Source organism: Bactrocera dorsalis, chromosome 2 (assembly GCF_023373825.1).
Source record: "Bactrocera dorsalis isolate Fly_Bdor chromosome 2, ASM2337382v1, whole genome shotgun sequence".
Taxonomy (NCBI): domain Eukaryota; kingdom Metazoa; phylum Arthropoda; class Insecta; order Diptera; family Tephritidae; genus Bactrocera; species Bactrocera dorsalis.
The window spans coordinates 11,308,646-11,334,626 of NC_064304.1; the positions used below are offsets into that span (position 1 = coordinate 11,308,646).

Here is a 25,981-nt window from a genome sequence, read left to right on the forward strand (position 1 = left end):
GTCAGGCAACTGAAAAATGTAAAGCTATAATGACAATACTGAGACTTTTCAACGGATTAGGCGTCCGTGAGTCCGCACAATAGAGGAGACTTCAATGTCTTGTCCCTCCCACGAAGTAATATTTAACTGGTGGTTCTGTGGGAGAGTCTTGAGTTGAGAGTAGGTGGCATTTAGCGGATTAAAGTTCCACACTCCGGCTTGCGATCCCTTCCTGTACTATAAAAATCAAAAAAAAATCTTATTTAATTTCCAGAGATGATTAAGAATTCCACTCTATTGAGAATTGTGCGATTGAATAGCTTTCCGGATGCCAATTGCATTAGCGGTTTGGAAAAATATGAGATAAAATCATCTCAACACTTCCTTGAGTGTTCCGCTTTTGCCTGATCATGACAAAAACACCTCGGATCTCATAACTTCAGACACGCAGGTGAAATAGCGGAAATAGAAATAAAACACCTAAGCAGATTTGTTTTAGGTTAAGGTCGCCAGCCGTCAACTCATGACAAAAAGAAAAAGGTTGTTGGCAACATACTAAACAATCGGTTGGCCAGTCATAAACTGCGCCGCGTCGACATGGTTGCCTGGTTATAGTGAAGCGCAGACGAGGAAGTTTCAGATATGTCAGAATACGGTACTACGGACTATCACAAGGTGATTCTTGATGCTTATAGTGGAACACTTACACAGCGAAGCCCGATTTCCTCTCCAAGCAGTTTCCCTACAATCCCTGCCACCGCATGCTTGAGGCGCAATTGCCACCTACAAACATCAAGAGGTCTTTCCTTAGCTATGTCGACGACATAAGACTATACGAGAGACTTTGGACGCAACTAACTTCAGACATGCACTAACCATCATCCACAGTGGAGCCATAAAGACCTTCACTGCCATCCTCTCAGCGAAAAGCGTACTTGCAGTCAATCCACCACCCATTGCAGGCAACGAGCTGGAATCGAGAGTGACCCTTACGAAGATTCGTTCTAGATACTGTAGCAGATTAAACTCCTACTTATTCCCGCATGACTCTAACGATTTCTTTGCCAGCCCAGCTAACTCTGCATATTTGACACCCCTCTCCCTGTGCTCCGACCCCGTCGAAACTGCACAGCTGGGTCTACCGTTGGATGACCTCGATGACAATTTATCTGAACCTTACTACCACCTTAACGGAGTCTGGATAACCGGTAGAACAACAACGGCAACAGTCTTATATAGGTAAGGCACACAGAAATTACAGCGTTCCGGTGAATCTTTTCGAAGTTTCACGCAAATTTTAGAAGGTTTTTAAAGTTCTGAGGATTCTGTTCAGAGATTTATAATACATAGTTGTCACCGTAAGCCGTCTTTTTTGAGAAGCTTCCGGAAACCAGCTATATTTCCTTTCCTAATAGATATTTTTACTAATGCAAAATCTTTTTTCAGAAAAAAATCTGGAAATCGCTTTTTTCAGTCTTCTAACTGTATACAACCCCTAAAAACAAGAACTTTTATTTTTAAAATATTTTTTAGATCCAGTAAATTGGGGCATCTCTCGCTGTAGAATAATTTTTATTTCATGGAAAATTCACAGTTTTAGTTAAATACAATAGGGTTATTTACAAAATAATTTTGAGAATTTATTTATTTTAGGGGTTTCAAAGCACTTATAATATATTTAATTGCATAATAGCCTTATTGTCCAAACTAAAATGAAAAAAATAATTAATTAATTAAAAATTAATTCAATTAGGCAACGCATATCGCCTAAAAAATCTGAAATAAAATGTTCTCTTATTTTTGAAAAAATTTTCGTTACTTCTAATTAAACAAAACAACATTTACTTGTATTTGTAAAACGATTATATCGAACGAAAACGTCTTTTCATCATTTAATATTTACGGTCTAACATTTTTTATTACATATATTTATAATAATATGTATATACAACAATTACAAACATACACTTACATTTAGCTAAATTCAAACAGGATTTTTTAATACATATAGTCAACTTGTGTTGTTTCGTTTATATATATAAAATATTGTATATATAAAAAACTCATATCTAAAACAAACATTATGCAGTTTGGCGTTATAACAAATGGAAAATATTGCAATATCATTATTAAACGCATAAAAAATGCGTCGAAAATTTACCATACACTAGTGAATTACAATATATAACAATATCTTTACTTTTGTATTTTAGCTTGACATTAATTATTGTCCCGGAAGACCAAACACTACCTACATAAGCCAAACGCACATTTGCATATATCTACAAATGTATATATAAACACTATACTTGCGCACACAATGTACACATTACGGTATCGCAACAATGTCTTACTTTCGAAGTTCTTAATTACATAAAACCAAATATCGATTTCAACTTACTTATAAATATATGTGTGTATATGTATATGAATATATTTAACTTCTCTGCTTATGTTTCAGCTTCATAATTGTTGTTGTTGTCAGATCAGGTCGCATATGCCACATTCAGTTGAGCTTTACGGGGCGCTATAGGAGAAGAAGAACTTATTTTATTGATCATATGAAACAGAACGCGAGTCTTGCGAGACAGTTCTGGAGTCTTCGGGAGATTCTCGTTGTCGTCGCTTCACCGCCCATTCCACGATGCAGAAGCAGGCTGTGCCTATTGTGCCGAAAACAACCAAAATACCCAATTGAGCGCGCAAACCGAGATGTGAGGAGTAGTAGAAGCTTATGGCCGCAGCAATAGACTGCAAGTAAATAGTGAAAAAATATTTCTTATAATCAAATTAAAAATTATATAATATTTGTAAAGCAAACCTGCGTGAATTTGAAGAGCGCGAAGGCGCCCACGGAATTCTTCACATACACACCGCCCAACATCGAGTAGATCTGTGTATTCATGCAGGCATCGCCCAGGCCCAACATGAAGGCGCATAACAGAGCAATCCAAGCACGTGGCGGATCCATATACGAGATGTCTTCGGTATCCTTGAATGGCGCATTGTCCGGCAAATTGAGGAATATCAGAAAGAATGCAATCATATGTATGACATAGCCGGCAATAACGATGGGATCGCGTCCAAAGCGTGTTGTCTTCTTGCCGAGAATGCCGAAGAGACCACCACCGAATACCTCACCAGCGCCTATACAAATGCCAGCCAAGCCGACTATTTCCTTTGGTGTGTTGTGTATCTTCTTCGTGAAACCAATGGAGGGCCCATAAACGCCGCTAAAGAAAGACAATTCCATGCCTGTAAGAAATAGTTTTGAAATTTTACTTAAAATGAACTCCGAAGGCTTGACTTTAGTAATACTTACCGGTGTAGAGAAAAGCCACGCTAAGTAACAGCATATCTCGGGTGATGAAGAGTTGTCCAGCCGACTTGAGCGCATACACTGCGCTACCCCAACCAGTGCGATGTTGCTGCTGCTGGCGCTGAATTTCAGACGTGCCCACCGAATTGTCCTCCATGGGACGCAAAGCCGCCAAGAATACTATACCTAGTACAGCTAAAGCCGTCAGCACACCAATGACCATGCTGCGTGTGGCCGCATCAATATGTTCCTTATCTTGGAATTGGAAGTAGACGAAGATGTTGCCGAAAAACATGCTGCACTGTAGTAGCGCCCAGAAGACGCCCGAATTGCGTGATATCGTAGAGAGATCGCTGCAACGTGCCAAGAAATTACCCTGACCGGTCCAAGTGATGGCGGCACCAGCGCCCAAAATGCCACTCGACAGGTAGAGCAGCCAATTGGAGGGAAACAGAAAGACGAGCATGAAAAGCCTGCGAAAATAACGGTTAATGATAAACAGTTATTTGAGTATTTCAATGGTTTGTGCTTACGTATAGGTGAGCGAGCCCACCAACATGGCCACTCGTGGCCCTGTGAATGAGATGAAGGACGGCGCTAGCCAATTGCATAGCGAAAATGTCGTATAAATTATCGCCAAACTGGTGTAGCCATCACCGGTGAAATTGCTGTCCTCCTTCGCAATGCTGTCCAGAATAGTTTTCTGAAAAAAAAGAGCATAAATTAAAATTCGATTCACTTTTTGAGGTTGAAAAATGTATTAATATTAATATAATGTTCATAAGATAATCCCCCATCAAGAATCGAAGAGCACGATTTGCCGTGGAGAACCCACAATGCTGTCAAGAATATTACCTACGGAGGATACCTAATTCTCCTAGAGATGTCTCTTCAAAAATGCTAATTATACACCTCTTATTTTCATGTAACCTTTCAAACCAACACGTTTCGTAGGTCTAACATCACATCACATCTATATCCACTTGATTTCTATAAGTAAAAGGGGGTTAGGTTTGATTATACGGCAATCCCGATGGGGATTACGGCGGCTGCTAAAGCATGTCTTTTGTGGTGACAGAAAAACTACAGTAGCCGCTTCGTTAGTTTACCTTTAGAAGTTGTGAGATCCAAGGTGTATTAGTTTAGCACTCTGAATAATCCCAGGAACTTACTGGGCGCGATGGAGGTGACAATACCCCTGTCTACGTTGATGGATCCTAGGGACTTGAGTCTGCTTCTACGAATTTCTGCATTGCCCAAGTATCTACTCTATAAGTAACAATAGTCCTTACGATCAATTGTATTAGCCACCTGATGATAGCTGGCTTGTAGCCACAGGATCTACCGGCTAGGCATCTGCATATCATTAGTATATTGGTGGCTCTGGACAGCGTTAATTCCACATGTCTATTCCACCGTATAGTTGAGTCTAATGTGAGGCCTAGGAATGTGACATCTTTAGACACCTTCAATTCCCTGCCACCAAGCGTCAGGGGCCTCAAGCCCGCTGCCGTACAAACTGAGAGAACTAGTTTTGATCGTTGTATGGAAAACGGTTTTACTTGGCAAGACATCTTCTCAACATTCAGCATGGATTATTGCCTAAAGCAACACTATAATCTCCGAATAAATTGCTAAGATCAGACTGCACTAACACACGAGTATATAGCTGCCATGCAAACTAAACAATCAAAATCAAGTTCTTGTATTGACTTTTCTTGTCTTTTTATTATAAAATCTTAAATAATTAAATTTGTTCAAAAAAATAAAAATAAAATAAAATTTGCCAATCATCAATCGATCAATGGCGGATACACCTTGAACTATTTTAGAGCATAATTTTCGGCGCACTTATTGGCGAGCGCCCACATGTACGTTTTGTAAACATATGGACATGCTGTATACATATGTATGTTTATGTGTGTGTGAAACTAAATGCGCATCAACTGAAATTACGCTATAAAATGTTAAAACAGTCGGAAGTGAGTTAAATGGCACAATTAGCATATAAATATCAGCAACGCGCAAGTTTTGCTTTTGCTATTGTTGTTGTTGTTGTTGCCGTCAATGATAAAAAGTGACTGACCGCTGGCATGCAGGTCCATAATAAGAAAACAATATCTACTTATTTATCTACGCTGCGGACGTGTCAATGAACGGAAGAAAACTAGAATATGCAAAAACAATAGCAATAACAAAAGAAACAATAAATGTACATAAATACATACATATGCTTGTATGTATTTTATATACATACATGTTTTTAATATGTGCTTATTATTGGTTGATTTTAGTAGAATAATAGTAATTTGAGTTTGAACATACACAAAGAAGAATACAAATTATTCGAGCGAAAATTTTTAAAATATTCAAAACAAAAAATAATATTGCACATATTATTTTTATTATGTATGTATTGTATGTATATAGGCACTAGAAATGTACTGCCTTTGTATTCATTTATTTATTTATAAAAATATTTCTCAGAAAAAAACTGTACAAATATTCATTCAGCTGGCGTTGTTCATTGTTTAAGCTTATTCTTTTGTAGCTACCCGGCAAACTCACAGGTACTTCACCTCTTCCCTTCGCAAGTCAGTACTAAATGCGCTTATAAATGCCAAGCTTGCACCGCAGTAAAGTTGTAGAATTTATTATAACACTTTTTGTAGCAAAGTGTGTTTTTAAAATCACACGATTTTTGATATTAACGATTTCGGATCGAAGACGCAAAGCCATATAAATGAGATGATGCTTTTAATGAGATGCAGAACAAGTATCTCGCTGGAGCATTGAACTGCGTTCATTTTAGAAGTAGTATTTTTGTTGTTTTTGCAACAATTGGAAGCGAGTTAAAGCACGAAAGCCTGCTTGAATAAATATAAACGTGCAAACAAGCCAGAAATACTGAACTCAATTTTTAGAAATTTTGAAAAAAAAAGTTCAAGTGTCAATTTCATTTTTCGGAATTAAATTTGGTGATAATTAATATTAATGCCCGGTATATTTGGCTTTTTTTATTGTGGTTGTTGCTAGCTACTTGAACCATAGGCAGGCATTGTTTATTTTCAAAATAACTGAAATTTTAATTTCGTATTTTAATTGAATCGAGAAGGGAGGTCTTTCGACCGGTATCTTCTCAATATTCTACTGTGTAAACTATTATCCAGCAGATGAATCGCAAATATATTTTCATGATTCTTCAAATCGCAGAGATAACATCTACTAAATCCATGGTCTTAGAGCATTCAGTTGTAAGTGCAGTTTTCTGGAAGCAGTAGCAGGATTGCCACTTGATGTCAGCGCAGTATCATCTACCTACGTTGCCATCATTGTGGAGTCTGAGTTGATGCCTGGAAGGTATGCTGTATAAAAAATGTAGAGCACAGGAGCGAGTACACTGCCTTGGGGCATGAACAGGTCTCTAATTCTACTCAGCATCATAGCACCTAATGTAGAACGTCCGATTGTACAAGTAAGATTTTAACAGCAAATAATAATAAATATAAGAAATTGGAGGTTTTTCCTTTAATTCGAATAATAGGCCTAGATGCCAGTCTTTGTCAAATGCTTGGCGCACATCACAGAACACAACAGAGTAGTGATTATTATTTTCCTTAGTATCAGTTATAAAGTAGATTCTGTAGGGTAGAACTACGCTATTACATTGTTCAACTACGTCATGAAATTTTTTGAATCCAAACTGATGATTCGGAATAAGCTGTTTGTCTTCCAACACCGGAAAAAGCCTACATAAAAATATTCTTTCGAATACTTTAGAGATAATTACCAGTAGACTAATTGGTCGATAAGAATTAACCAGATGTTCAGGCTCCCCGGGTTTAGAATGAAATCAACCTCCGCACATTTCCATTGCGTGGGGAAACGACAAAGCCTGAGTATTCCGTTTAAGTACAAACTCATTAAATCTATCATAACCTGGTGATTTTTTGTTTGCCAATACTTTGATCTCCTCCTGCACTTCTACAGCATTTATTTCAGCAATCGGACATTTCCTTGACAATCAACATTCAAAATTACTGGCTGCCGCGTTGCCGTCACTAAAACTAAATCTGAAAACAAAACCGGAGAACGATTTGCATCCAACAGAAAATGTTTTGTTGGTTCCTCTTAGCAAGGTTGTTTGATAGAAAACCCGAAAGTCTATTTAACGTTACTTAATAAGGAAACAAATTTTGTATGAAGATCTTTATCATGATTTAGATAAGGCAGTTTGTATGACAGCTATGTACATATTTGCTATTGTAGTCAGATCTGAATATGCTCAAAGATTGCCTTAGAAAATTATCTATTCTAAATTTCGATATCTTGAAAAATTTCCGCACAAGGATTTATTTTGCATTGGTCAGATTGTATGGAGAAAAGTACAAAATTTCAGATCGGTATCCCAAAACTAAGAGACTAGTTCGCTTAAATAGGCAGACAGACGGACATGGCTAAAGTGACTCATCTCGCCACGCCAGCGTCCGTCAGGATATATGAGTACAATCAAGATATGAGTTCCAGCAATCAGCTTCAACAAATATATGCCAGTTAAAAAGAAAAACTTAGCAGTTACATATTTAAATATTTATGTATGTATATACCTTATATGTACCTAAAAATAACGCCATCAATTCATTCAAGCAAACGAGATTATTAAATTAACATTAATTAAGCTATATTAAGCATGACAAATGTGGAAGTACAAAAATAGTACATACATACCTAGCCACAAGTACAAATTTATTTTAATGGCGTTACATAAATTTATATAAGAACTAAAAGTAACTAAAGCCAAGAGAACACGAGAAATTGAGGGAGCGGAGATGCCCAAGTACAGTGTGGTGCAAAAAGTAAGCAATGAATCACGAATACTTCGTACACTTGTTGTGTGGATAAGGTTATATATAGATTTTAATGAAACGCAAAATATTTATATATTCATTAAAATTTATCTTGTCGTTTTCAAAGTAATCCCCACCAGATGTAATACACTTATGCCAACGATTTTTCCAGTCCTCGAAACACTTTTCATAAGCACTTTTTGGGATGGCCCTCAGCTCCTTCAGCGAATTTTGTTTTATCTCTTCGATCGACTGAAAACGGGTTCCACCGAGTGGCAATTTCAATTTGGGGAACAAGAAAAAATCACTCGGAGCCAAACCTGTTAAATACGGTGATTGATAAATGGATCGATGGTCATTTTTAGCTTTAAATTCGGTCGCAATCGTAGCTCGTTGCGGTGGTGCATTATCATCGTGTAAAATTCATGAAGTTTTCTTCCACAATTCCGGCCGTTTTCGACGGATGTTCTCACGCAAACTCCCTAAAACGCCCAAATAGAACTCTTTTTGACCGTGTGTCCCTCCGGAACAAAATCATGATGCACCAAACAGGAATATCGAAAAAAGAATAAGCATCATCTTGATTTTTGTGCACGCGTTTCATAACCAAAATATCCACCACACAATCTTTCGAACGGGCTCGCGAGAGATGTCGAGCTCTCTTGCCATCTCTCTAACATTTCCTAACAATTTTCAAGCACCATCTCCTTCACTTTTTAATCTTGTCATCAGTTGAGAGTACAACATTAAATGAAAAGGATGGAAGTGTGGACCTTCACTTTGCACCACACTGTATATACTTTCTCAAATATACTATATACTCGCATATTATGTATACTCAGCTTGTTATTGTAGCTATACGTATCGCAATGTAGAGAAATGCGATATCAAATTGAGAATGTAACGCAAAAATTAAATTAATGACGCATCCATTCCACACGCCAGAAGAGCCAATGGGATTGCTATAAATGCTAACAAGTGGAGACTGTCACCGATGCGACTGAGATTGTCAACAGAACGGGAAATGAAGATAATACAACTGAAAGCCATCAGAAAAACTACTCATAAACCAGAGATGTCATAAAACTATGCAATTAATAGGTAAGAGGACGCAGCGCGTGCACATAATTAAATTCCTTCTACTTATAGTATATAGTATTAGTATACTCTATTCGAGTTAACTTGGAGTTATGATGGTAAAAACTGAATATAGCAATAATAGAATAGCAAGTTATGGAATGGGGCATGTCATAAAATTGATAATTAAGAAATTTCACCAAAAGTGGTTTATGGTTGCAAAAAAGATGGAGATCCGGGCATTTATAAAATTTGAGAAGTAATTTTGAAAAAAATTTTTGTTTTTGTTTTTTTAATTTTTTCAAAAATTATATTCTCATTTTCTTACCATAGTTACTCGTTTTGATTTTCGTCAAACCTGAAATAGCTTGAAGATATGTCGTAATCTATATTTTTTTATGAACTGCAATTCATCAGTTTATAATTTTCAAGCAGAACCGGCTATTAACCTTGTGCTAACATAATTCCTAATAAATTAAACACGATTAAGTGTGCAATCAAATATATAATGTAAAACCTGCCAATACTTTTTGCAATGTGTTCCGGTGTGTATTTTTTGAAATTTGAAATTCTTGTGTTTATCATCCTCGTTTCACCTTTGGCTTACGAAATCCGCGAGTGACGCAAAACTAACCAGTTTAAGATCAAATTTTGCAAACGTAAAAGGCATCTGAATGCCAAATTTAAAACGACGCAAAAAGAAGTTGAATCAAGAGATTTAAGAAATTAAGAATTTTTAAGATGAATGAAATCATTAATTGTATTTTTGGTTATAGTACAAGAATAAGTAATGATGGTATTCACATCAATCAACTCTACTTTATTTACAAAAATCAGAAAGTATTTTGGATTAAAAGAAATGTTTAAATCAGACCCAAACCTGTATATAGTACGTATGCGTTTATGAGGTTATGGAGCATGGTTGGTATTTCAAAATTTTCCTAAAAAAATGGTTCAGAGTACACGTAATTTCAAGCAACTCTTTTTTAGTATGGCCCTACGTCAATCTTAGTTTCACGAATTGGAAAGGGTGAATTTAACGAATAAGAGTATTCATTGGTGTAAACAGAAACTTCCTTCAACGATCAGTTAATTGCAAGCTACTTGAAGCTTGAGTCGTCTACCGACATAGAAACACGGCCATGTTCCAGCCTCAATGGACTCATACTTAAACCCCATTATTAACTATATTATATTATCTATTTTAATATCATTATAACAGGTGATCCAAGAAGAGGTACTTTTTCAATAGCCTTTCTTTGACAGATCTCGCGTGAGTCGTATCAAGCTGTCATGCCATGACGTCGAGATCTTAAATTAAAAGCATACAAAATACAGTCTGTGCAAGAACTAAGGCCGCTCGACCTTTCCAAGCGACATCGCTTCGTTCTATGGGCTCTTGAAAAGTGTGAAGAAGATCCGACGTTTTCAAATCATATTTTTTTTAGCAACGAAGCCCATTTCTGGCTTAATGGGTATGTAAACAAGCAAATTTCCGTATTTGGGACGAAGAGCAACCTGAAGAGATTCATAAACTGCCATCTCATCCAGAAAAAACAACGGTTTGGTATGGTTTGTGAGCCGATGGAATCATCGGTGCATATTTCTTCAAAAACGATGCCAGTGAAACATAATCGCCAATAGAGACCAACCAACTATTTGATGCCTGAAATTGAAGCTCTTGATCTGGACGACATTTGGTTTCAACAAGACGACGCCACTTCCAACACATCACATCAATCAATGGATTTATTAAGAAAAACTTCGGTGAGCATATAATTTTACGTTTTGGGTCGGTCAGTTGCCCACCAAGATCGTGTGATATCACATCGTTAAACTTTTTTCCTGTAGGGCTATGTAAAGTCTAAAGTCTTAGCGGACAATCTTGCGATTCGATTCGATTCAGACCTGGAGCAAAGCATCACCCGTGTCATTCGCCAATTACCAGTCGAAATGCTCGAACGAGTCATCGAAAATTTTACTCAACGGATAGACTAAGTATCTGAGACGTAGCTGCGGATAATGTTTGAAAGAGATAATCTTCAAAACAATAAATGCCAAAGAATGTTTTTCGAATTATAATAAACATTCCTCATTAAATTTCTGTATTTTTTCTTTAAAAATTTTTTATTTAGAAATGGATCACCATATAAAATATATTGGCATTCCGAGACGACAATGTTTAGATCGCAAATTCAAAATAATTGCAACTTTTAAATATAAACCCATGCAACATTTTCCCAACTTGATTTATGACAAAGTTAACCTTTTTAGCTTGATAAGGTTAATATAATCTGAGAATAGGCTTTAATTTTTATATATAATATAATATAATATTAACATTGATAACAAATATGCAATTCCACAGATGTAGATACATACATAGTATATTCATATATATACATACATACATGTATATATGTTCATATATAACTAAGTACATGCAATTTTATACTGCGAATCGACAAGTCAGTCTAGTTTACTTCGCTAATAAATAAAGGAGAAAAAGTGTTTTTTCAAAGCAATTGACGTAGGCGCATAAATCGTAAGAAAAATCAATGGAAAGGCGGGAGACCTCAACACATAAAGCATATCAATAAAGGCCAATAACTGATAAGTGCCACTTCAATGCACATTCCAGCACTCAATGACCTCATTTATTGCAAAAAAAAAACAGTAAAAACAAACAGCAATATTTAGCTATAATTACAGATAAATTACATTAAGAACACAAACAAATATTTCGTAAAATTCTCAAGAGTGAAATATTCAGCGAGTGTGGATTGTAAAGATAGCAATTTATTGAACTGGAAATAAGCTCTTACTTTCGTTTGAAGAATCTAACTGTAATACTTAACAATTCATTAGGCATAAGTATAATAAAATGAAAACGCTTTGATGAGTTATGTAATTGGCTGCAACGAATAGACGAACTTTCATTTACGTATTTTAATGGATAATCAGCGGGAGTCGCTTAATTGCTTTATAGATATATACTATATGTATGTTTATATATTTTTTATGACTACGTTGAACCGTTGAAAAATTTCATTAGTGTAATTGTCTGGGCTTCACTATTAAACTGTTAATTTCATAACTTAATTGATCTCTTGACTTCAACAAAACTTTTTCCAGTTTTAATTAAATTTTTAGGTTAGGTTCAAAAGTTCAAACTTTTCTTTGGAATAAGCTAGAAGCTCAAGATTTTTTAATATTGAATTTATTGATGATTATGCTCATAAAAATTTCTCCCCAAAGTGATTGCTTTGGAAGTAGCTCAAAATGCTCTAAAATTCGTGTTTACCTTGCTGAATGTGGTATAGAACAGGCTGTAGAATACTAATGGAGTACTAAAAGATTCTCAGAGACAAGCAAAAACATTTCCACGTATTTAAATAAAAACCGTTATTATCATCTTCCAAATTGGATCTTGAGATAACAATATCATTCCAACGCTTAACCCCACTTTCAATAGATTTGTTATAAGAATAGAATAGCCTTCAGTGGCTTCAGCGAATTTTGGTTTTTTCGGGTTTTAGCTAGATTGCTGTACCGCTTCGACATCTTATTCGTAAACTCTCATCATTCTGTTTTTTGGAACGAGATCAACATTGATACCTTTCATACTCAAAACATTAACCAAATGTGTTAGGTCATGATTTCAAGGTTCTATGCTGTATCTCTGATGCCAAACTACGATTTTCAAGCTCTGCTTCTTTTTTCGATAATATCGTCATCATTAAAGTTAGATGAACGACTCGCATGAGGCAAGTTTTCGAAAACTTCACGACCTTTAGGGGATACGGGTTTCAAAAAATTTATTTATTTTATTGTCTTATTAATTTTCACTCTAGAATATTGTTCCAAATTTTCAAGTTAATCTGAGTAATAGTTTCGGAGATACAGCCTTGAGAACTTGTGCGCTCGATGCTCGAGACCTTTTTCTCGAAACTGTGTTTTCGAAGTCGGTTGGCAAAATTTCTCGAGAACTACTCAAGCGATCTTCATGCAATTTCGCACAGATTTTTGATATACAATTCTTAAAGACTTGCACGAAGTATTTGCTTTTCGTTGTTAATTTTTTTCACGGAAAAATTCGGTAGACAAACTTTTCGCGTTGTAAACTAAAAACTGTCAACACTAATTCCAAGAAAATGATTATCTAATATTTATCGAGAAAATTATGTGGTTAATCGAGAAAGCAAGAATTTCTAAGACTATAAATTCAACGTAAAACTTTAGAATGATCTAATGAATCACTTCCCGAAATAGTCGGTTTTACGTAAAGGGAACAAAACCATATTTATATTCGGCCTAGACCTTCTTTACTTACAAATTACATGTTATAATGAAAGAGAGAGAGTACAGAGAGTAAAAAATAATTTTTTCATTGTACTCTCTGTGATTTAACACACTTTTTTTGCTGTTTATTGGAGAAAAAACCTTAATTGAAGTGCAATTTTTCAGACTCGGCATTCTTGACGTATTTATTCTTATTCTTGTGATATCAATAGGACCCTTGCAAATAAAACACAAAACACCTATCAATATGTATTTACATAAAAATTCTGTTTAAAACGATAAAAAGCGCTTCAAAACGATAAAACAGCAACAATTTAGCAAGAATGGTGTCAAATTGCTTACTAAATGGCGAGGCATATAATTGTTGCAAAGAGTATTCAACACTTCACTTGAAAAGCAAAAATATGAAAACAATGAAGTGTAAAACATGCGGCATACACAAATATTCATATAAAATGAAAAACAAACAAAAAAAAAAAATATAAATAAAATATTTGTGAAAAATGATGAGTAGACTTGCGCACTTTGGTTATTGGTAAGTGGTTATGGCAAATACCACACAAATATTAATGACAAATTCGGTTGATGCAGCAAAACCGAATTCCAAAAATGCTTATGCAAATTCGTTATTACTCATTGGATTGTTGAGCCAAAGCAACTCGATTTCCTGACTTGCAAACCAAAACCCACGATTGTTATTGTACATACTATATACATATACGAGTGCATTTGCACCCGTTTGTTTTTTCATCTATTAACCAACATTTTATAACCACACACACATACATATATGTAGATATGTATGTAGTTAGTTACTCGTTTCTATTTCATTTATATCGACATTATTGCGTTGTTCATTTTACCGCAAGCCGATATTTTTGTTCCAAATATTGCACGCTTGCGCTCGAAAAGACTAAAGCAGGCAACGAATCACGTATTAAAACAAAGTATTATGTTATAGCAACGAAAAAAATTAATCAAGTAAAAAAAGAAAATTATTGGTATTATAATAGTAAGCTCGGCCAACTATCGATTGGACAGAAAGCCGAACATAAATTTTAATAATAGGAGTTTTAATATTTTTAATATACATATGTATATACATACATATGTATGTATATGTATTTTTTGAGATCATCAAGCATTCCTGGTAATATTCTTTCATTAATTAAAAATATTTTTCCCTAAAAATAAATAGAAATTTCTTCATAGAAGAAGTTAGTGTGATTCAACATTCTGAGTATACTAATTCTCGTTACGCTGGATGACTCTAAATTTATTTTCAAATATTAGTCAATATTGAGTATATTTTAATATAATGATATGAGCAAAGCATATTTTAGTATAATAAATGGAAGTATTCGGTCTGAAGTTTTTCGTAGTCACCTCATACCTAATAATATTGGTTCCAAATCTTGTTAGCTTTAAGGGGTTTTATGGGTTTAGTCTATTTTTTATTGTCTTTTTTTATACGTTATACGTCTCTATAGGAATAGTAGTGCATATGGACTTCACAAGGAGATTTATACTAGTACATATATCAATGAATAAATAACAATCGCAATTCAAGCAAAACACTGTGCACGAAAAGTGAATGGCAGTATTACGGCTGAGTGGCTGACTGATCTTTAACTTCGTTATTATTTCCAAATGCAGAAAACAAATATTTTTGGTGGGCTCGTCTCTGCTGCTGCTACTTGTTGTGGCGGGTTTGAGTTTACGTTTATGCTTGTGCGAGCAAGTGTAAAAATGCACATTAGGGCGGGTTGTTTCTTCTAAAAAAAAAAACGTTGGACAATTTTTGCAAGTATTGTTTTAATTAGTAATGCAATTCTTTAGTAATTAATGTGGGAGTAAATATATAAATATAATAATAATAATAATAATAATAATAATAATAATAATAATAATAATACTAAATAATCAGATATTTAAGATTAAGGAACTAAACCGAATAATCACAGTGAAGTAAAGCCCCAGGAAAGTTTCATGTAAATATTTAAATTATTTATATTTTGGAATAGAACTGTCACGTATCGAAGGCTGACTAAATTTAAAGTAATTGAATAAACGGCGATCCATTCTGAAACCCATTGAATTCTCTTGATTCTATTTCTGATCTGCAGGAGGAACTTTGAAAAAGGTGTCTGGCGGTGAGGAAGATTTTTCTGCTGAAAAATATTTCATGTCCTAAAAGCAGAAAAAGGCGATCGGTCCAGGAAAAGATTTCTCCGAAAACAGCATTTTGAAGAAAAAAAGCTTTAAAAGTTTTATATATATTATATATACTTTCCAGACCAACTTCAAATTTTTGGAAAATAATCTCAAATATAATATATGCAAAAAAAACGACCTTTTCCAATTTAGAAGTGGATATGACCTTTTTGATAAATAATAACCTTTTTATATAATAAAATTAATTTCTCGTTACAAATGGACCGACCTAATATCCAACACATTCGGTTACATAGTTATACTCGTATACACAGGCGCATACATAAATGTGAATGGCTAGAGGCAAATAGAGCTACACACCCACTTTGACGAAACAAAAACCAGTTCTACAGCAAAATTACAAAAAAAAACGACAAAAAAACATTCAAGCTTTTTTATATGTGTGTAAGGGTGTAGTAAAAGTAGTTATGTGCACAGGTTAATAAGACTAAAATATACGAAAAAATCTGTTAAACCAGCCACGCGAATTCCAACGTGCTGCAAAAATTAAAACTGAATTTTAAGCAGTCACTTATACATAACTACATATGCCTGTATATTTTTGACTAACTGATAAACATTTACAGTGTGCACATGTGAGAGTCCAACGTTAGACACATGCATGTTATTGCTTTCTCTTTTTTGGTGACCGTGAAACTTTTGCGCGCTGAGCTCGTGTTCATATGTATGTTACATACAGGAATACATATATGTAAATACAAATAACGGGTGATTTTTTTGAGGTTAGGATTTTCATGCATTAGTATTTGACAGATCACGTGGGATTTCAGACATGGGGTCAAAGAGAAAGATGCTCAGTATGCTTTGACATTTCATCATGAATAGACTTACTAACGAGCAACGCTTGCAAATCATTGAATTTTATTACCAAAATCAGTGTTCGGTTCGAAATGTGTTTATCGACAAATTTTGTTCAGCGATGAGGCTCATTTCTGGTTGAATGGCTACGTAAATAAGCAAAATTGCCGCATTTGGGTTGAAGAGCAACCAGAAGCCGTTCAAGAACTGCCCATGCATCCCGAAAAATGCACTGTTTGGTGTGGTTTGTACGCTGGTGGAATCATTGGACCGTATTTTTTCAAAGATGCTGTTGGACGCAACGTTACGGTGAATGGCGATCGCTATCGTTCGATGCTAACAAACTTTTTGTTGCCAAAAATGGAAGAACTGAACTTGGTTGACATGTGGTTTCAACAAGATGGCGCTACATGCCACACAGCTCGCGATTCTATGGCCATTTTGAGGGAAAACTTCGGACAACAATTCATCTCAAGAAATTGGACCCGTAAGTTGGCCACCAAGATCATGCGATTTAACGCCTTTAGACTATTTTTTTGTGGGGCTACGTCAAGTCTAAAGTCTACAGAAATAAGCCAGCAACTATTCCAGCTTTGGAAGACAACATTTCCGAAGAAATTCGGGCTATTCCGGCCGAAATGCTCGAAAAAGTTGCCCAAAATTGGACTTTCCGAATGGACCACCTAAGACGCAGCCGCGGTCAACATTTAAATGAAATTATCTTCAAAAAGTAAATGTCATGAACCAATCTAACGTTTCAAATAAAGAACCGATGAGATTTTGCAAATTTTATGCGTTTTTTTTTTTAAAAAAAGTTATCAAGCTCTTAAAAAATCACCCTATATATGTATTTATTTATGAAGCAATTTTCGGCAAAACAGTAAACGAAGAATTTGCGAATCTTTTATGGCTTGTTTGCCATTGAAAATTTTGTTTGTTGACATTTCAAAAGCTTAGCACTTAAGTTCATAAACTTACAAAGGAAAGTGTGCGGAAAGGAGAATGAAATTAAAGTCATTGACATGTTTTAGTCGACTAATGAAGGAAGTCAAAAACTAACGGCTTTAGGGAGCACATTTAATGAGACAACCTTGGTTAGGTAAAGTTAAGGGGTCGATCCAATCAGGGATCTCTCTTGAATAGCTTAGAGCGCTGGTTCGTTACATTATTAAAACTGCTATATAATGGACTACAAAACCAGCCGGTCGACCTTCCCAAGCGAAATTGCCTCGCTCTATAGGCTCTTGAAATGTTCCAAGAAGATCCGACGTTTTCGAGCTAAATTTTGTTCAGCGATGAATCTAATTTCTGGCTCAATGGGTATGGGTACAGCAATTGCCGACTTCGGTACGAAGAGCAACCTGAAGAGATTCAAGAGCTGCCATTTTCATCCAGATAAAACAACGGTTTCGTGTGGTTTGCGATAGAATCATTGGTTCATATTTCTTCAAAAACAATGCCGATGGGAACGTAACCGTTAATGGCTACCGTTATCGCGCCTTGATAACCGACTATTTGATGTCTGAAATTGAAGCTCGTGATCTCGGCGACATTTGGTTTCAACTAGACGACGCCTCAATCAATGGATTTATTTCTTTATTTATTGAGAGAAAACTTCGGTGAGCAGAAAATTTCACGTTTTGGGTCGATCGATTGGACACCAAGATCGTGTGATATGACATCGTTATACTTTTTCTTATAAGGAAGTCGAAATGCTCGAACGAGTCATCGAACATTGGATTCAAAGTATGGACCATCTGAGACGTAGCCGAGGCCAACATTCTTCACAGATAATCTTCTTTCGATTGATAATGCATTCTGAATTAAATTTGAAGTCTCTGTACTTTTTCTTTAAAAAAAGTAGGGTAACATTTTAGAAAACTGTAACCCAAAAACTCTTCGAGGTATTGAATTATAATTTGAGTATGTTATTTTTAGAAGTTATGCCTAGCGAAAAATGAAAAAATTTAAGTGCCAATTTTTTTTGTAAATTTCACACAAGGTGAGCTCCATGTGGAAATATGTATACTATGTACGTAGCTTTAGACTAAAGAATCCGGTTGGCGATAAAAATTGACCGTAATTTCTGCTTGTAATTGCACTACGCTTGGCTTAGCACAGTCAAAAATACATACACATGTACATACATATGTTTGTATGTTTTGGAGCAAATGGCAGCTTGAAAAGCTTTTAAGCGAACGAAGCTGCAGCTAAAGGCTACTAAAGGAAAAATATTTATGCATATTAATTGCGGAAAATTCCTCTGTGCATGCGGTACAAAGTGCAGTTATTGCAGCAAAATCAAAAGCCAAAAATGTGATTTCAAAGCAAAGCCAAGCTGTAATAATATCGAGAGTATATGTGTGTGTATGTATGCATGGCTAGTTACAAGCCTGAAGGTTGTTTTAAATCATTATAATTACAGCATAGCCAAGCAGATAAATGTGTAAGTGTGTGTGTGTGTGTATGGAATTTGGTTTCGTTCATTGACTTGTTAAGCCAGTTGGTTGAATGGGCGCTTGGAGCCGTTCATTTTTACATTCACTCGCCAACGATCGTCAAAGCAAATGCCACGATCTTAGGCAAGCACACGCCCCACAGCCCAGATAATGCAGAAAATGGCACAAGTGTATTAAAAAGAAAAGTGTTTTTTATTAAAAAATTATATAATCTACTAAGTTTAAGACTTAGACTAGCCATAATTGGCGGCGACTGGGAGCGGGCTAGAGCGCTTTGTTTTCAACGGCTGTTTTGTGGCAGCTTGAAAGTTTCTAAATCGCTATCGTTGCTACACAAAGCATTTTACATGCATATACAGTTATATTTTACATATTGATTTTATTCTACAGTCAATTTTCTTATCATATTTTATATCGAAACCGGGTTTTAGTTATTTTAGTAATTTTATACTTGAGAACTCGACCCTACAGTCACACAATAATTGTGGGTTAAAACAAAGACTAACAAACAAATATACTTATGTACATATGTACATTTTTATACTCTCTCAACAAAGTTGCTAAAAAGAGTATTATAGTTTTGTTCACATAACGGTTGTTTGGAAGAAGAGTCAGATATAGGGTTATATATACCAAAGTGATCACTATAAAGTGTCATAAATAAAGATATTGAAGTGAAATTTGACACAAAGGATCGCATTAGGGAGGGGCATATTTGGACGTAATTTTTTTGCACCTCCCATACAAAGGTTATGTTGAAAATCACTAAAAGTGCGTTAAGCGACTAACAGAAATGGCAGAAGGAAGCTGCACCCAGGCTTTTTCTAAAAATTAAAATGGGCGTGGCGTCGCCCACTTATGGACCAAAAACATATCTCAGGAACTACTCCATCAATGAAATTCGGACACTCTGATAACATGTACGAAATATGGGTGAAATCGGTTAAACAACCACGCCTTCTTCCCATATAACGCTATTTTGAATTCCATCTGATGCCTTCTCTGTATAATATATACATTAGGAACCAATGATGATAGCGGAATAAAACTTTACTCAAATACGGTTTTTGAGCTGAGGTATCCCTTGTGGAAAAATTGTCGTGTTCGGACTATAACTTTTCAAGGTCTCTGATATCGAACACGAAGAACTCAGTGGCTAACCTAACCTAACCTAATTTTTCACCGAAAATATCGGTAAATCTCTCAGAATTTAATTCTAATTAATTTTACAGTAGAATAAAAAAATATGTAAATGACGGATAATGAAATCTCGATTATCACTTTATCATTCGAGAGTATAAAATGTTCGGTGACACCTGATCTTAGCCCTTCCTTACTTGTAGTTTATAATTTAATAACAGGTTCTGCATTGAATTAGGTTATCGACTCATATAGTCAATAATTGTTTTAAAATATGTCGAACTTTTCTTTGAAGTTCTTTGTTATGCTTTTGTCTTTATTTCCATGTTATTTTTTACCTTGTAATTTACATTTTTTATATTGCATACTTTTTGTAAATATTTTTAGTTGATTTTTTTATCATTTTTTATTATTTTTTTTTTAAGAAAACACACAGAAACTTTATATCAATTCATATAATAATAAAAACCCGTCAAGTTTTAAAACTTTTGAGAAGTCCTGTTTACTTTCAACGTAAATCATAAAAAGTTAATAGCCTTGGAAAAGTTCAACATTTACATACACCTCTCCATGTCGATATTATTAATGTTTAAAAGGCAAAACTATGAATGATTAAGCTTGTACTTGTATCGTAAAAATACCGGATTGCTTATTGACCTTGATTGCGTTCATTGGTAACATTATTTATGTACATACAAATACACATATGCAAATACATTCGAATGACTTCAGTATTTTTGCAATTGTATCGAAGTTAATATAAATTGTAATAAGCAAGTTAAAGTAGAAAAATATTTAAAATATATTCTTGAAAGGATATACTATATGAAATGGTAGTCATTTGTGGATACAATATAAAATTTACATACACAAAATACAATGGTCCGGGTACTAGAAGTCTATATATTCGAAGAAAATTGTGTTTATGTCTAGTAAAATTAGAACTTTTACTATAAAATCACAAAAACGCCGATAAATCCGATTATTATAGTAACAATACAACAAGAGCTACTTAATTAAATAAATATACTTAATAATTTACTTAAAAAAAGCTTATACTATAAATTAATTGATAAAATATACTGTTCACAAACATGTATGTACATACATCCATATAAATATGTACATATGTACATACTCATAACATTCATTTAGTCCTATGCTCTGATAAAGCAATATCAGCAGAAATATAACGGTTATTAATTGATTGTAAGTAATATATTTTTGGCATATCGAAATTAGCTAATATCCATGCAAAGCAGCGTGAAGCGGCGATAATTATAATAACAGATGATGTACGTATGTATGTATTTGATAAGCAAAGCACACGATTGCAAACAGCTTTTGGGATTTCTTATTAAATTTCCCTACCATATATTTCCAACCAAAAAGCATTTGAAATTATTGCAGAGTAGCACACTCATTCAAACATGCAATTAGAAAACATAAACATGGAATCTCAAAAATGTATTGATACTACAACAACAAAAACAAGAGTCATTAAATATTTCTAGTTTTGCGCTAATATAAGTACACATGAACTTAGGTAGTACATATATGGACCACTTGCATACAAACAAGAGAAAAATTCAATTACCGTTAGCATACTAGACCAACGAAGCAACACTTTATACACTATATTCAGCATACATAAACAAGAAAAACGTTAACTTGTGTTTTACCGCAGCTATAATACCCTTCACAAGTAGGAACTAGAGTCTCTGACGTTTCCCTCTAGTTGTTACAAACTTCGTGGTAAACTTATTATACTCTGTTAAGGGTATAATTATCTATGCCATACATATTTCTGTATGTTTATTTGAAAGAATCTTAATAATTTTGAATTGAGTTTTTGTATTACCCCACGTACTAGATGAGAATCTTAATATTTTGAAACCAGAAATAGTTCTACAAACTTTTTTTCAATAACAGCATAACTCGCGTGACTGGGAAACTTAAAAAAAATATTAGAAGCTTTAGTAATGAAGCACTAAATTCTATTCGATGGCATAATTAGTTGCTATTTAGGTCAACATTGTTTTAGGTGAAGGAAAAATCAATATTGATGATAAGGTAGTTATGAGTGTACTAGGAAATAACGGAAATGTAAGTGTAGATTGTGTAACATCTTCATCAATTATGAATTGAATATTACAGATATGTATATGTACATACTACTTTGATCAAAAAGTAAAGTGAAGTTATGGTGGGATGGCACACTATGCATTTCTTGCGTCGAACCAAACTGAAAACAAAGAATAGTATTTACTATTTACTATTACGTCAAGCTATTCGACTAAAACTGTTAACGGCCGAACAACTCTTGGTTCCTTCATCACTATAATGCAACATGTCATACCGCCTTCGTTCTTCGAAACTTTTATTTTAACTAATTAATAAACACCATTTTTCCAATTCCCTTGACCATTTTTTTATTTGCCTGTCAGCAAAGCCGACCAAAATTTTGGATTAAATTCACTTGCCAATTTTTTTATTTTTTCGGCCATGGGTCGTTGCAAGGACAATAGCTTCTATTAAATATTTTTTCGGTTCATCCGATGAATAGATTACGGCAGTAGAGGACCCTTGTTTAGTTGGATATCGCTCGAAACTCGAAAAATATTTTTTGAGCTGTCACACTAGGTATGCCCTCTAACTGGTATAGAACGAATTTAAATCCATCCAAAATTTACCAAAGAATTTACAAATAATCAAGATTAAATTTTAAGAAGAATTGTGTTAATGTTTATGAAATCGTAGTAATGCCTAAAAGTAACTTTTGCAAAATTGCTATTCTTTTGGCGCCGCGATTCGATGGTACGGATGGATAGAGGAACACCTGAGGATAAAAAAATTTAAACCCGCCTCAAACTCATAGTTTTCGCGGAATTTATATTTAAAGTTCAATAATTGCAAATAAGAAATTCACTCTCAGTTCGTGTGTTTGTATTAATGTCAAATACCAATGTTGCCACATAGGTACTGTGTTGTAAAAAACTAAACCTTTTTCTGTTTATTATATAAAGGGGCCTTGTTTAATCCTGAGGACCTCCCCTATACGCCAGCATACTCAGATCGGGGCGCTAAAATAATCGCAATTGATCCAACTTTTTATATAAATTGCAATGAATATAACAATTTTACGAAATTGTATATATGTATATGTAGTTCATAACCACATACATACATGCATACATTTCAAGCAATTCAATTAAACTATGTAAATTAAAAAAATATTCAAATTTACCATATGGATAATACCCATAACGCAACCCATTCCTATTTCAAAGTACTTTCAAGTTTTTATTTGCTAATTTTGTATGAAATTTATTTGTTGTCTACAACCACCCAATCAAGGATATTAAATTAAAGGTCGTAGAATTCAATTACTGTATTAAAATTACCACTATTTATATACAAGTATACATATACTCACTTGCAATCATAAAATACATATATACATACATACATATGTATGTGCAACTTTCACTTGGTCACAGAATCAAGAAGGAACAACATAAATAAATAAAATAAATAAATAATGGTACACTTGTACTTCTAAGTATTTGCTGTAGCAGACAAAAAGTGGGCGATACCGTTGCTATTCAATCTTAGGCAGACAAGGCTGGCATTGCTTACTAACCGCCCACTCAAATGCACATACACACATACTTATTTCGATTTACGCAAGTAAATACCCTATTATAAAAATACGGATTCATGGCGCTCCTTTTGCCATGAGTAACTACATTTATGAACAGGAATTGTAGCTATGTACTGCTAAATAAAAAGGTTATACATATATAGACACATTATATACATAGATACATGTGGGCGCAAATGTTTGCTCGTGCGTGCATAATCACGTCTGTTTCGGTTGTTTATTTTTTGTACTAACTGTATGTAGCATAATTTTATGCTGCCCACTAATGACTAATGGACTTTACGAGGCGGAAAACGTTAAGACGGTTTTGGCATTGTAAAAAAAAAATGGCAGAAAGGTAAGTAATTTATAGATCGACCCCTTGACCTTTGTGTTATGACATACCAACTTCAGTAGACTATGTTTATAGGTACAATACCTAGATATGTATGTATATAAAAACATATATGTTTAAACAAGTGTTTTACATTTTTTGTTGATTTTACAATATTTTTTCTTCGACAGTAACAACACCCACACATCATGCAACACATACATATGCACTAATGGCCAACAACAGACAACATTCATCGTCCTTCGTGTATGCCAAGGATGCGCGCAATTAAAGTCAAGGATATGGTTACATACATATAACTATACGAGTGCACATCTGTGCATGAAAACTTATTTGAAGCAACTGCAACACATGCTTACCTCAATGTTACCCATAGTTTGGAAGGCCGTGAATACGAACATAAAGCCGAAGCCCAATATAATGACATTGACGAACTTCAAATCCATGTTTTAGCTTTTTTCCAGTCCGTGTAGTAAAATTCAATTTGATTTAAATGCAAATATTTATGGGGGATCGAGATTGGCGCTTATTGCACTCCTACGCCAGTATTGTAGGTCGTTTGTTTAATATTGGTGGTTATGGTGGTGGGTCGGTTGCAAGTGTGTGGCCACTAAACAAAATGTGTGTGGAGCAAACACTCGAGACGCTTAGGCGCACGGACACACGTATGCCCACTTGAAAGAGCCTGCACTTCCGCTGTCGCACATACGTCCTCGGCCAGCTCGCAAACAGCAAATCCGTTTCAATGTGAAGGCAATGTTGACACAACCGATTTTTTAGTGTTAATTTACAAGTAAATAAAGCAGAAACAACTTTACTTTTAAACGCGTACACATCAAAATTATTCAATATTATTTAAAAATCACGCTTCAGATACAAATGTTATACAAACGTGACGTTCCAAAGTTTCAGATTGAATCACGGCAAAACTTGTAACTTCACACAACGAAAAATAGCAAAATTGTAGCAAGCACTTTTTAAAACTGCACAATAAAATTGATTAGCCTTTGCATGGTGGGTGTACTATTGAAAATAATTTGTGTGGGCGGTGACTTCCCATAGCACATATCAACTAATATCACTGCTTAGCGGATGTTATGTATTTACTTGCATTTACGTAGCCGAACTTTTGATTAAGCAATTGTGTATATAAATGTATATTCAACCAATATATAAATTTTACATAAAAACAGATTTTAAATTAAGATGCAAAGCGAATGTGATGTGCGTCTGACAACCGACTGGACAAAAGAAAATCAACTGCACCGACGTTACCGACAAATAACGACGCAATAGGAACACGATTTACGCGACGTTGTCAGTAGACGAAAGCAAAATGAGAACTGGAGTCAGAAGCTCCAATTCTAATATACTATATAATAGCCCCAACCGCTGTGGTTTCCACGAGAGCGCCAACACACAGTTTCACCTAGACTTGTACAAATACGAGCGATAAGAGGCGTTTGCGCGTTGATACATTGTTTTTTCTCTGTTATGTTTATACAATGGGGGCTGATTATACAAATTCCATGGTTTTTGGAGGTATGTATAAAAACAGAAACACCGAGGAAAATATATTGATAACGCAACAGCAAAAAGTAAATAGAAAATTGACAAAAAGTAGGGTAAAAAACCACCGGACACTTCCCAATGTGGTATTACCAGATTGAAGTAAAGCTATTTATTTGTATACAAAATTTGGTATAATGTTAATTACAAAAAGTATTATGCTTTTTACATATGGAGAAAAGAATATTAAATATTAGAGAAAAATAAAACAAATAAGCGCATACGGCAATGTGAAATAAATTTCTTGTAAATTTATTA

At 34.6% G+C, this 25,981-nt stretch overlaps 1 protein-coding gene across 1 annotated transcript; it reads right to left on the bottom strand.

Moving 5' to 3' along the window:
• Nucleotides 1-1,488: 1,488 nt before the first annotated feature.
• LOC105227535 (UNC93-like protein MFSD11) lies at nucleotides 1,489-25,674 on the bottom strand. Its single transcript, XM_011206909.4, has 5 exons — nucleotides 24,514-25,674; nucleotides 3,832-4,001; nucleotides 3,302-3,771; nucleotides 2,801-3,234; nucleotides 1,489-2,730 (listed from the first exon to the last, which is right to left on the bottom strand). The coding sequence occupies exons 1-5, from the start codon at nucleotides 24,598-24,600 to the stop codon at nucleotides 2,530-2,532; spliced, it is 1,362 nt and encodes a 453-aa protein (XP_011205211.1). The 5' UTR covers nucleotides 24,601-25,674; the 3' UTR covers nucleotides 1,489-2,529.
• Between the last annotated feature and the right edge of the window lie 307 nt (nucleotides 25,675-25,981).

What these genes read in the sequence shown, in the direction of transcription:
- LOC105227535 (XM_011206909.4), bottom strand. Translation starts at nt 24,600, where the DNA reads ATGGATTTGAAGTTCGTCAATGTCATTATATTGGGCTTCGGCTTTATG. An exon ending in AAACTATGGGTAACATTGAG is followed by an intron (nt 4,002 to 24,513) that starts GTAAGCATGTGT and finishes CTTTTTTTTCAG; the next exon opens with AAAACTATTCTGGACAGCAT. An exon ending in CGCTCTTCAAATTCACGCAG is followed by an intron (nt 2,731 to 2,800) that starts GTTTGCTTTACA and finishes ATTTACTTGCAG; the next exon opens with TCTATTGCTGCGGCCATAAG.